The sequence below is a fragment of the Typopeltis vanoorti genome, chromosome 18, assembly GCF_054136105.1.
Source record: "Typopeltis vanoorti isolate ZY-2024b chromosome 18, IOZ_Tvanoo_1.0, whole genome shotgun sequence".
NCBI classification, from domain to species: domain Eukaryota; kingdom Metazoa; phylum Arthropoda; class Arachnida; order Uropygi; family Thelyphonidae; genus Typopeltis; species Typopeltis vanoorti.
In genome coordinates, this window is record NC_143566.1 from 20951390 (window position 1) to 20965879 (window position 14490).

A 14490-nucleotide genomic window follows, 5' to 3' on the forward strand; every position below is an offset into this window, starting at 1 on the left:
GGGGACGCCATGTATATATATATATAAATATATATATATATATATTTTTTTTTTTTTTTTTGAAGACTAGGAAGAGAGCCTGTGTAGGACCAAGAGATTATTATTTGACACCTCCAGGGAGTCCAAAGTCTCATCGAGGGAGAGTGTGCCAACAGCATCGAATGATTTGCCCCGTCCAACTACTAACCGCGGTCAAACTTACTTAACTGATCCATTAGTAGCAGACTTGTTTGTCAGTCTCTTCATCGGTGGCTGTCTATAATTAGTGGTAGGCGATCTCTGATTACATACTCTAGTAGTATTGGGGTAGGAGTATGATAAGCAGATATGAGATAGAAGAAAGGTAGGAAGTCTGCAAATAATATACTTGGAAAGAGGTCAACGCAGACGATACTTTGAGGAACAAACAGCCATTTTTTTTTTTAGTATGTTATAGTGAATGCTTACTGTCGCATGCAGTAAATAGAATTTTCATCATCATCACGAATCATGGGCTCACTGCCCATTGATATCTGATGCCTGTTTCACTATCTTCTTCCACCTTTCTTTGTCCAGTGCACAATGTCGCAGTTTTTGTACACCCCTTCCACACCAGTCTTTTATATCGTCTATCCATTCTCTGTATGGCCTACCTCTTCTGTTTAAACGATCCAAAATACCAAACATAAATATCTTTATCATCCGGTCCTCACTCATTCTACAGATGTGTCCAAATAATTGCAGCTTCCGTTTTATAATCTTCTGCATTAAATTCTCCTTTTGTTGTATCTTCTGATAGACCTCTTCGTTTGTGATTTTCTGTACCCATTCATTCTTAGAATCTTCCTGTAACAAGTTCTTTCAAATGTCAAAATTCTTTTTCTTGATTCCTTATTTATTACTCACGTTTCAGATCCGTACAGTACACCGCTGAAGATGCATGTTTTCAATACTCTTAGTTTTGTTTGCAGACTGATCACTTTACTTTTCCAGATGTTATCCATGGCCTTCACATTTGTTCTTCCCTTTGCAATCCTGATCTTTATTTCTTTTTTTTCAGTTTCTTTCTTGTAGCCATTTTACCCAGACACAGTTACATTGATGTTTATTATTATTATTATTATTACGTGACACCTCCAGGGATTCGAAGGACTCATTGCGGGAGCGCACTCAAATCTATTATTTTAGAGCTTCATATTCCTCCAATTTATCCCCTCTAGAAACACGTGAGTCATTAAATGGCGCAATGTACCTTGTCAATGGGGATGTCTCCTGACTTCTTTCCAAGCAGTGTGCGCGTGTGTAGCAAATTATTAAAATATGAAAAACAACACTCAACCAAGGTACCCACTTAACCAGATACAATTATCATAGCATATTACAAAAGAATGATGATGACCCTCAAAAGCAGTGAGCCTGTGTAGCTCAGTGGGTGTGGCGTTTGCACGCTTGACCGCGGATGAAAGTTTTGGTTTCGAATCAAAACTAGAGGAAAATTCCAAAGTTACGATCTCTGGCACAGAAAAGCGGTTTTTTCCCTCCGGAAACACGGGTTTTTCGTCTCATTAACTCAAGAAAATCAACCTTAAGAACCCATACTATTTTGAAAGTAAGACATTTCAGATGGCTCAACAAGTGCCGCCATGAGATGGCGGCACTTGCTGAGCTGTGTCTTCACTGCTTGTCGCTTATTTGGTGACAGCTATCTCTGATTGGGTACCAAAACGAGTGGTTAGCGTATTCTCTCTCCATCCAAAAGGTCGCGGGTTCGAATTCCGCAGTGGGCATTGATGTTCACGATTGTCTTTGAAAATACTTGTGGTCAGCGGTTGATGGCGTTGGTGTAATTGTGGTCAGTTGGTAGATTGAATGGTGGTGGCAGCGTTGTAGAGCAGGAGCCCTCCCTCGAAGTGTCCTTGGACTCCCTGGAGGTGTCTAATAATAATAAGGCGTTAGCTGATTTTTTTTTTTTTTTTGATGAAATGATCCATAGTACAGTTTAAAGATCTCACAAAGCAAAAAAACTCATGACATAGAAAGGTAGAAATATGTTAGATCTAAAATGGCCAGCAAATATTGGTCGATGTAGAGCCTCTGCCACTAATGGCTTACGCAAAAAGTTAAGCAAGTTTGAGCGCGATAGTAGTTGGAAAGAAGTTGAATCGTTCGATGCTGTTGGCACACTCTCCCTCGATGAGTCTTTGGACTTCCTGGAGGTGTCACATAATAATAATAATAATAAAACAATCAGAGACGATTATGAAATATCTAAAAAGAGAAAGGTATAAATGGAAAAAATTATAAACTAAAAGTGTAAGAATGGAAAATAATAAATTTAAGAAAATATATGGAAGCATTAAAAGTATCCTGAATAAAAAAAAAAAAAAAAGACGAGAAACAACTTAAATTTTATAAAGTAATCGCTACTCCCACTATCTTATATGTTTTCAAAAACAAGGACTGTTAAAAGGAAAGATCAAAGTAAAATACAGGCATCAGAGATTTTGATTTTTAAGAACATTTAAGGGATAAACAAAATTAGACCATATCAAAAATGAAGCCGTTAGAAGAGAGTTAGGTATTTAAACTTAAATAAAAAATATCAAGGAATACAGAGAGAAATGGAAAGATATCGACTACCAAAAGAAGTGGATAAATATAGACCAAAGAGAGAGAAAGAGAGAGAGGAAGACCAGCTGCAAGATGGAAATACCAGTGAAGCATATTCCTAATCCTTATCATCAAGGATTAGGAACATGCCTAATCCTTGATGATAATAAGAAGAATTCATTTTTCACTTGTTACAAAAAATTATATATTAATGAATAAATCTTCGACATACTATTGTTTACAGAAAAGCGCCATCTGTTCAAGCTTTCCCTAGATATTCACTGGACTGTAGTCTAGTTGTCTGAAGCTGTTGGTGTGACTATTGGGGTTTAGTTTACGTTGCTGGAAATTGAATTGATTGCGGTGAGGGTGATCATCTTTATCCCATTAATTTCGATAGCTTTATTACGGAAGCAATATGCTGATCAAAGTGAAGGTAAGTAAATATGCCAAGTACAAATGCGGTCTTTTCTGCAAAAGTACACTAATGAAGTGTTTGACATCTTATGTTTATATATATGTTTATATATGTATATATATATATGTTTATATATGTATATATATATATGTTTATATATATATATATATATTCTTGGTAGTATTGTTCCGAAGGTTTGCAATATCATAATGTGGACATATTTCTCGCTCTTGCGTTTTATCAGTATAGTGCCTACATTTTATACAGCAATATTGGATATTGGTTAAGTGTAATAGCTACCATCTCCAAAATTTGAGTTATTTGCTAAATCGCCGGCCTCTTTATAACCGTTAATTTAAAGCACGTATTGTCTCTCCAAACTTGTGGCAAGCCGGAAATTCGTTTGTCATTAACCTCCCACCCAAAGGAAAAAAAAAAAATGTTTAGAATGCTAAATCAAAATGTGGAAGTCTGTTATTAAAATGTATTCATATAACATCTCAGGTAACATAGCATATCATATATAACTTGCTCATCTTTTGTAATAAGGTGAGCAAGCTGAGATGAATAAAGATAATGAATGGGTTTAGAGTGATACTGCTGGACTTCGCAAAGACTTTTTTTGACAGGATACTGCATGGAATTCTAATCAATAAGCTGTATGATGGATATAAAATTCGAAAAGTGGATAAAAGGGTAGTGGAGAGATATCTGACAGTAGTTTCTTCAGGAGTAAAGTGCACTAGTAGGCCTGTGACTAGTGACTATATAGGAAGTGAGTTGAGAGGAACTAGGCAGTAATTCCAAATTGAGTGGAGCAGTAGTCAATAAAATTTTTCAGGATGATTTTAATAGACTGGCAGTATGGACAAAGGAGAATGGATGGTAGTTTAATGTTGTAAAGGTCATGCATTTTGGAGCAAAACGATTACTGGCTGTGTACCGTATTGATGAAACTGAAATTGATGGTAACAGATCTGTGGATAGGGAGTTGAAATTTAGTGGGCAAATGTGGTGTTTTTCAGTAACTAATTAATTGGCTACCAAAATAAACCCTGACAAGCGGAGGTAAGTAGATCATACTTCTTTATAGGGCTTTCATAAGACTCCATCTTGATTACTGTGCATAGATCTGGTTATCGATTTCTTGGAGGATGATGGTAGCAAGTCTATAGGCTTGAAGATTTGTGGGTTATAGAAATTTGTTGACAGGCAGAAAAGGAGTGATATAATTGAGATGTACAAATTGCTGAAGGATTTTTGAAGTATTAATATCGAGAAAATTTTCCCAAACAGATCTGATGATGGGAGAACTAGGGGCCATACTTGGAAATTGAGCAAGAGTATAGTTAGCAGGGCTGTGAGTACTATATTTTTTGCTTGGAGAGTGGTGAATGACTGGAATAGGTTGTCAGAGCAGTTATGTGTGTTCAATGAGTTTAAAGCAAAGTATGGGTAATGTTCAGGACTACCCTCATTAAGTAGGTATTCCATGGAGTTGCCCATATATAATAATAAAAGATTGAAATATACAAAAAAATTATTAAAGGTATACAACATTTACTAAATCTTCAGCCAGGAGAGTTGAGAATTTGGTATATGAAGAACCAGTTCATTTGAAGACATTGCCATAATATGAAATAGTATTGATCTTCTAGGGAGGAAACAAATCAGATCTTCAGGAAATCACTGCAAAATTAGCTTATACTCTTAAAAAATGTGGCTTAACTGCAAGTACCCATAAATCAAAAACAATGACAAATATGTGTGCTTTTGACCAGGAAGAGATGTAGCAGAAACCGAAAAAATCCTACTTGAGGATACACCGATAGAAGATCAATTTAAATACCTAGGGTAATATCTTTAATAAAGATGGCAGATCAAGACAGGATATTAGAACAAAAATTGCAAAAGCAACAACAGCACTCCCAAAACTGAAACCACTATGGACTGATAACAAGTTTATAATTACCAATACGTTCCGCCTTATTGACACACCAGTTAATCCAGTACTTCTGTATGGAAGTAAAACTTTGACTTTCTTAAAAGAAGATGAAAAGAGGTTGCTTGCATTTGAAATGAGGTGCTGTAGACCAATGCTTCCCAGACATGGATTTCCAAAGGCCCCTTTGGAAAAATTAAAATATTTCACAGTCCCCATCGAAAAAAAAAAAATCGTAATACAGACATATATTATATAAATTTTATTGTATTTATATTCAATACAAAACATACACAGCGAATATTGCAAAAATCAAATGCAAATATATTTTTAGCATCTTACATACACATTTGACAGCACATTATCTTATATTTGTTTATATTAAATTTGTTTTCATTATTTCATGGCCCCCAGTTTTGGAAGTGCTGCTGTAGACAACTCTTAAAGATACCGTGCACTGATCACATCACAAATTTTGAAGTAAGACATATAATCATTTCTTTTGCCAGTCCAAGAGATAACATCATAACTGAGATTTTTAGGCAACAACTTATGTGGATTGGTCATATGAGCAGATCAAATGGTCTACCAATGCATGTTCTTGAAGGACTTTTTTTCAGGAACTCAAAGAGACAGACCTAGAATAAACTGGATAGACAACAGAAAGTTGGACTTGTGCTTCAGTTACAGAGTTGAAAACAAAGTGTCAATCAAGGACTGAGTGGAAGAGTTCTGTAAGGAAATATCTAATCGATGGTCCTTTGTGGACTGTGAAGTACTGTAAAGCAAGGCGTTTGCAGTCATATACTTACCACTATCTGGGTCTAAAGGCATAGCCCTATTATGTAATTCATTTGTTGCCACTTGGGGACAGATGAATTACATAAATTCCTTCATCTTCTAGTTAGGCTTGAGAGTAAAATGACATACTCTTGCTGTTTCAGGCCAGTTTTGAAATCTTACTTTTAGCAATACCTATGTGTTGGTTGATGTCTTCATTGATTGTCATTAAGTTTTTCCTGGAAATAGGAAGTAGAGGCAGAACTATTGGTCTAGTTTACTTAGTTAGCTTATTTCCGACTGCTTATACTTTTTATCCCTTGTATGTAGGGGACTACCATTATAGCCATACAGACTTTACTGTGTCATCTTTGTTTGAATAGGTTGGTCATAAGAATATTGGAATGTTTATTAACGATTTATATAATTTTTAATGCTAGAATTAGGTGATAGGGAAATTCATTTACTTGAAGCACAACTATACTAAGAATCTTAAGAAACTTTACTGTAAGTTGATATTAGTTTGTGATGCTTAAGTAGTAACAATAGGTAAGGCCTTGTCATTAGCCAGCAGTTTTTAACCACACTTTTTATTATTATTATTATTATTTGACACCTCCAGGGAGTCCAAAGATTCATCGAGGGAGGGCACCTGCTCTACAACTCTGTCTCCACCACTCAATCCACTAACTGACTGCAACTACACTAACACCATCTACTGCTGACCACCACTACTATTTCCACAGACAATCACAAACATTCATGCCCATGACAGGATTCGAACCTGCAGCCCTTTGGCTGGAGAGCAGATCTAACCACTCGGCCAACCAGCCTGGCATTCTTTGTCTACTGTGATGATTACAATATCTGAGTGGAATTTTCTCTTAGAGTAATATGAGGATAACTGCTGATCAAATAATGATAGTGATATATATATATATATATATATATATATATATATATAGTACTGTGCCAGCAAAGTTATTTAACTTACAATGAATAGTTGAAATTATTATTATTTGACACTTCCAGGGAGTCCAAAATTAACTACAGTGTAACAGCTGTTGTACTGTTAAAAATTATAATTTTCTAATTTCAAATATTGAAAACAGTTATCCTTTTGGAAAACATAAAGAGCAAATATATGAAAACATTGCAAAATCAGCAGATTTGTGCTCTAGTAGGTCTGATTGCTGTAAAATTCACTACCATTATATAAATGAGAGACAGCAGCAGACTACATTAAATTCCAACTTCAGGAATACCACTCGTTTAGGTTATATTAACTGCTTTATTTTTACTTGACAAGAAGCTGTATTCTTGTTTTTATCCAAGCATAAGCAAATAGAGTTGCATATATGGTTATATGCAACTATTTGCTTATTCTTGGGTTAAGGATTAAAAACAAGAATCTAGTTTTATTATACAATGAAACCTGTAGAGAATTCATGACTAAACAAACACACGTAATAACCACAGTAATAAGTTTTAATAAGTAAATATTTCATCCTAAGTATCTTAGGACATCATCAGTACATTTAATTCAAACAATACTAGGAATAACATGCGGTTAGGGCGCATGATTAGGTGCCAGCCTGGCTGGCCGAGTGGTTAGCATATTCACTCTCCAGCAAAAAGGCTGCAGGTTCGAATCCTGCCGTGAGCATGGATGTTTGTGATTGTCTGTGGAATACTAGTGGTGGTGGTCGGCGGTAGATGGCATTGGTGTAGTTGCAGTCAGTTGGTGAATTGAGTGGTGGAGACAGAGCTGTAGAGCAGGTGCCCTCTCTCGATGAGTCTTTGGACTCCCTGGAGGTGTCAAATAATAATAATGATTACAATGGAATCCCAATATGCGTGCAGTAGTGTGTTATAGAATTAAATTAAAATATAACTGGAGAGGGGAAAAAATTACATTAAAATATAATGTAATTTTTTTTTTTATATATGTTATTTTACACAATTTTCTATGACAATTTCCCATTCTTTAGTAATAGCAAGAACTTCATTACAGTTTAGATTTGGTCTATGAACAAGAATTATACCTGTTTCTAGATAAAACAAACCTGCTTCATCCTCGCATCAAATTTACACTAGAAAAATAATCTCTACAGGATATCTCCTTTCGGGATTTACACATCCAAAGAAAAGAAGATGGTTCCATCTCCACTTCTGTTTATCGCAAGCCGACATTTTCAGGTCGGTACATTCACAAGTCTTCTGCTCATCATCCATCTCAAAAATTTGGCGGCATTAAATCATTAGTAACCAGAGCGCACAGATTCTGCTCCTCTGAAGAATCTCTAAACCAAGAATTGGAAACGATCAAAAATACGACCATACTAAATGGATACAATCTTAAAACAGTTCAAAAAATCATCAGTCACTTCCCCACACATCAATCTAGACAAGAACAAGCCCATAGGATTCCCATACCTTATGTTATGGGAATTCTATGTATACAGTGTGTATACATAGGATTATGTATACCTAGTATACATAGGATATGTATACTAGGTAATCCTTTGCGTACAGTGTGTCCAAACCATCTCAGTTGTTGTTTTCTAATTTTTTCTATTATTGTCTTTTTATACAGTAGTTCTTGTCTGACTGTGATGTTTGTTTTCTTTTCTATCCAACTTGTTCTATTTATTTTTCTTAAGCATTTCATTTCAAATGCCAGCAGTTTTTTCTCCTCTCTTTTTTTAACTGTCCACACTTCTGCCCCATAGATGACTGTTGATATAATTATTGCTTCATATAATTTGATTTTGGCTTATTTAGATATCTTGTTTGTTGTTTAGATATCTTGTTTGTTGTTTAGATATCTTGTTTGTTTTCAGATTTTCTGTAATTTTCCCATGGTGGTCCATCCTATCGCTATTCTGTGTTTGATTGTTTTGAGTTCATCTATTGTTTCTGTTAGTTTTGATCCAAGGTATATGAAGTTGTCTACTTGTTCTATTTGTTCTCCGTTTAGGATGGCTGAGATGATAGTTCTGTTCCTCCCTATTTTCATCACTTTTGTCTTTTGTATATTTATTGTCATGTCATATGTTTTACAGGTTTCGTTTAGCTTGTTGATCAACTTTTGTAGTTCATTTGGGGTTCTTGCAAGAAGGACGAGATCATCTGTATATTTGATATTATTTATGTTTAAACCATTGACATTGATTCCAGGCTCATTGTCTATTGCTTTCTTTACAACTTCTTCTAGATATATGTTGAATAGGCATGGAGATAATGGGCATCCTTGCATTACTCCTTTTTGGATCTCTACGGGTTCTGTTGTGAGTGTGTCCTTTTTAATTATTGCATTTGTCTTAGAGTAATATTTTATCAGAAACTGTATTATATATTTGTCTATTGCTTTTTCTAGTAGAATTTTAAGAAGGATTTCTCTGTTGATGTTATCGAAAGCTTGTTTAAAGTCCACAAAACAACAATATAGTTCTTTATGGTCTTCCCAGCTGAGCTCTGCTAGTTGGTGCAATGTGAAAATTTGGTCTATTGTTGAATAGTTACCTTGGAAACCAGCTTGTTCTATGGCTATCATTTCTTCGTAGTGTGGGAGAGTAAATTGATTGATCTGTAATTTCTGCAGTCTCTTTTGTCTCCTTTCTTGTATATTGGGATGATCTTTCCAGTTCTCCAGTCATATGGGATCTCGCCTGTTTGTAGTATTTATTGAATAGAGTTGTTAAATATTCTATTGACATGCTGCCTCCATATGACCACAGTTCAGTAGCGATAGTATTAATGCAATGCCTGGTACTTTATTGTTTTTCATCTGTTTTATTGCGTTTCTAACTTCTTGCAAAATTTTTAAGTGGTCATTATTTTCTTCTATTGTTAGCATTGTAGTTTTGTTTCCTTGGTGGAAGACAGTCTTAAAATGGTTTGACCAGATTTTTCTTATATCTTCAATATTCCCGGTTTCAGTCATCTTGTTTATCACTGTTACTGCTTTTGCTGAGATTTCCTTTGTAATTTCTCTTATAGTATCATGGAAGACATTTAGGTTGTTTTGTTGGTATGGTTCTTGGCATTTCTTAGCTTTTTCTTCTAACCATTTTTCTTTGGCTTTTTTGCATAGGTTATCAACTTTATTTTTTAGTGCTCTGTATTTTTCTCTATTCTCTTCATTGTTTTGTTGGTTTACAAGTATCTTGGCCTCTCTTTTCTCTTCTATGGTAGCTATGATTTCTTGGGTTATCCACTGTTTGTTTATTTTGGGTTTGGAACCTAGAGTGTCTTTTGCAATTGATAACACTGTTTCTTTTCCTTCTTCCCAGTATTTTCCGCTGTTCTGGAAGATGGAGGGTTTTAATTTCAAGCACATCTGTTCTAAAAATCGACTTCTGCTTGAGCTATCTTTTAGTTTTGATAGGTTGATGTTTTCTTTTCCGATATTATTTTTCCTGTTGAATTTTATCTTCACTTTGTCAGTTAATATTTCATGATCAGTGTCAAAATCAGAACTTCTTAATGTTCGTACATTATTTACTGATCTTTTCCATTGTTTGTTTATGATGATATAGTCTATGCAGTTCTTTACATTACCATCTGGGGATGTCCATGTATATTCATTATTAGGGCGTTGATAGAACAATGTGTTTGTAGTCATTAGATCGTTTGCTTTACAGAAGTGGAGTAATTGTTCTCCTCTGCCGTTAAGCTCTCCGTATCCAAATTTCCCCATCACATCTTTTTTGTCTGCTGTGAACTGTTCTATTTTAGCATTAAAATCTCCCATCACTATCATGAGTTCTCTATTTTTGGGATTATCTATTTCCTGTTGTAGTTCTTCATAGAAATTTTCTATTTCTTCCTCTGAATGGTTACTGTCTGGTGCATATATTTGGATTATTTTAATTGTTTGACCTTTTTCTTTTGCTTGAAGTTTGGCTGTTATTATTCTAGGAGACACTGGGTTTATTTCAATTACTGAGTGTGTAAGTTTCTTTTCAATTAGTAATGCAACTCCTCTGTGTATGTTATCTTTTCTTCCTGAGAAGTACAGTCTTCCTTCTGGTAAATCCATGAATCCATCTCCGCACAATGTGTCTCTGATAAACCTAAAATACTCCATTTCAGTCTTTTTAACTTTTCCTGGACTAATTGCAATTTTCCAGGTCGGTATAGTGATTTTATGTTGAGGGTGGCTACATGTTTTACATCCTTGGCTGACCACATTGCTGATTTCTCACCTACTCTATGTGATCTTTGAGTACGCGCGTTCGGTTGTCCCGTATGCAGTAGCACTATCACGGTTTGTAGACTTTCTCCTGCTCATGAAAGTTACTGGCATAATAATGTAGCCAGCTTGCCATACCTCTGCTACATCCTTTGGTCCACGGCTCTTTATTCTTTATTCAGAGCAACCCATTTGGGTTTCCCCCATCTGCCACCCAGGGGACATGCCTGGTAGGAACGTCCCCCGGGTGGCACATGGGATGTAATAGAAACATTTAATAGAAAGGAGATGTAATTGAAACATTTAAGTTACTTAAAGGATTTTATAGGATTGATGTAGGGGAAATGTTTCAGCACTTGGCTAGAGGGGACCAGAACAAAAGATCATGTAGGAGAAATGTTTCAGCACATGGCTAGAGGGGACCAGAACAAAAGATCATACATAAAAGTTGAATAAAGGTGTGTTTAGTAGGGGTGTGAGGACTAGATTTTTTGCTTGGAGAGTTGTGAATGAGTGGAATGGGTTGCCAGAGTCAGTTTTGAGCACTTTGTCTGTTAATGGGTTCAAGGAGAGAGATGATAATTTGTGTGGATAGTTTGGGTCTCCCTCAGTGAGTCTTCGTACTCCTTGGAAGTGCCCATACAATAATAAAATAATAAATGCAGTTTTATTAAATAGGCAGCTGCATAAAATGGACCATGTAGTATAGGAGATAAAGTTATCCAGAGTTATCATGTAGTACTATCATATCCTGTACACCCCTTGAGGGTACATGGCAGGAATTTGATTTGATGATGAGTTATCCAGAGTGTAAATTAAAATTAGAAAATTCTAAATGCTCTAAGTTAATCTGCTATCATCTTGTATAATTAAGACAAAAAAAAAACACAATTGTTATTGTTCTACTAACAAGTTGTGAGAGAATAGGCTAGCACTTTTTTTTAATATATTATATATATCTGACCAACACACGAATGGTCACAAGACCCATAGCATATCAGTGCTGTTTGTGGACAAGAGGAATAAGAAAAAAGGAGGAATCTGTTTATTTTTTATTATTTTTTTGAACAGCTGAAGGTTGTATTCTTTAGGAAAGGCAAAGTGGAAGAGGCTGTTCCAAACAACAGAAGTAGATGGAATGAAAGAGGAAGCAGGAAAGTTGGTTCAGTGAGTTTCAGGCTGTATTGCAAAAGGGCGTTGGTTAGTAGCAGCTCTTGTTCTTATGATTTTAGAGGAAAGTGGAGGAATTACAGCAGCCAATTCAGAAGGGCACTGTCCATTAAAGTATTTGTAGAACAGGCAGAAGGACTGCCTGTTCTTCAGCAGATGTTCAGGAAGCTGATCATCTGCTGGAGAGGGATTGAAGCAGATCCGTGAGAGAGGAATCATTGATTAATGAGATTGTACTCCCATGGATTGAATCAAGCAATCTTAGGGAGGATTTTGGTGCACCACCCCAAATATCTGAGCAGTATTCCATGGTTGTGTGGATTTGTAAAACTGTTTTTATTTCATTTTTTACTCTGGCATTAAATAGTTGAATTGAAATATTATGCTGTTTGTGATATTAGCTGAAAATTGTTTGTGATATTAGCTGTTCACTTAGGATAGAGTAATGACTTGACTCTTGATTCTTGATTTGGTGCAGCAGAACAGTGACTTATTTTTTTAAAGTGAATCATATACAGAGTACATTTCACTTTCTAAGACACTGATATTGGACATTCCACTTTACATGATAGCCGCATATCTAATTTAACAAGATATGTATATATGTGTATCTTTGTAATGTCCTAACTTCAGTGCAGCTTCTCCCTGTACCAACATGTCAACATTGTCCACTTCTTGCTGAGTAAGGATCAGAATTTAACTGTAGTAGATATTTTCTTATTCATAAAAATAATCATTTCAGGCGTTTTTTTACATTCTGATGTCAGTGCCATCTTTCAGAAAAATGCAGGACTTCTTGTTGGCATAACATAAACTCCAAGAAACATTAAGACATTACGGTCATCCCTCAAGTTACTTCTGTTCGAAGATACGTCCGTGATCTCATAATGGAATAAATAACATTTTTGACTATACTTTCGAACAAGATCCAAGTGAGCATAAAGTAAAAAAGGTTTTCATTTAGCAACAATGCAGTGGCAACAGCGCATTCAGCAGCAACCTCCCTCGGCAGTCAGCACGTGGCTTCAACAGTTCTTCTGTTGATTTTGTGTTTAAAAAATAGGTTATTTGTATATTTATCATTAATTATTTTGCGATATTTTGTGCAACATGGTCCCCTACACTCCCAATTAAAAAACCTAGTGAAAAATCACGGAAAAAGAGGGGAGCAATTGATCTTGAAACGAAGTTGTAAGTTCAACAATAGTGATGAAGCAATGACAAGGTTCTATCGTTGATTGGAAAAGCTACTTCCATCATGCATAGAGGACCTAAACCAAAAGTGCGTACTTCTTAGCACTATGACCATAACCACTAAGGCACTAAGTCTCTTCAATCAACATGTTGAAGGAGAAAGCAGGACACGATTACAACTACGAATTCAACACCTCTTCTGATTGGTGCATAAGATTCAAGCAGCATTTTGTGCTGCATAATGTGAAAATGTATGGTGAATTTGCAAGTGCCAGTGAAAAGGCTGCCTAGGAGTTTGTGGAGAAATTGGATAAAATTATTATGGAGGAAAATTATTTGCCACAGCAAATATTTAATATGGATGAGACCTCCTTGTTTTGGAAAAAAAATGCCAGCAGACAATTCATCCACAAAAAGCTAAAATCTATACCTGGTTTTAAAGCTCTTAAAGACCATGTTATGATTTTGTTAGGGGGTAATGTGGCTGGATATAAACCATTTCTGATGTGGCACAATGAGAATCCACGAGCCTTCAAAAACATTAGGAAGCGTACTCTTCCAGTTGATTATCAGAGATATAAGAAACTGTTGATGACTCTAAAATTGTTTGCGGATGCCTTAATCAACTGTAATGCGAGTGAAATGGAAAACTATTGTGTGAAAGAAAATGTAGAATTTAAAGTTCTACATAATGCTACGTCATCCATGTCATCCATCTTAAGTGAAGATCACTTATTCAGTGATCTTCACCAAGTTCAAGGTCATGTTTCTCCTTCCAAATACTACTTCATTGATCCAACCGATGGATCAGGGAATTCTTGTAGTGTTTAAAGCATATTATCTACGGAGAACTTTTTCACAAGCCCTTTCTGCTACTGAAGGAAATGATCAGACTCTCGTGCAATTCTAGAAAGCATTCAGTATTTATCATGTTATTAAAAATATTGTGTAGTTTGGGATGAAGTGATCTCTCAATGTATGAGTTGCATATGGAAAAAGACATTAAAAAGGTTTGTGCACGATTTTGGAAGTATTTAAAAAAATGAAGACCTTTGTAAATTGAGTGAAGAAATAGTGGGTCTAGCAAACAATCTGAATCTCGAAGTGAATGATAACGACATAGTTCAACTCATAGAAAGTGCCCCTGAAGAGGTGACCAACAAAAAATTGGTCGAACTAGAGGAAAAACGTGTTGCAGAA

General features: G+C 35.6%; 1 protein-coding gene across 1 annotated transcript in view; it reads left to right on the top strand.

The window, feature by feature from the left end:
* The first annotated feature begins 2759 nt into the window (after positions 1 to 2759).
* Nedd8 (Nedd8 ubiquitin like modifier) overlaps positions 2760 to 14490 on the top strand; it is an 81154-nt gene continuing 69423 nt past the window's right edge. Inside the window, exon 1 of the mRNA XM_090407984.1 lies at positions 2760 to 3025. Coding sequence (XP_090264110.1) covers positions 3008 to 3025 — 18 coding nt within the window. The 5' untranslated portion in view covers positions 2760 to 3007. The remainder of the gene's footprint in view (positions 3026 to 14490) is intronic.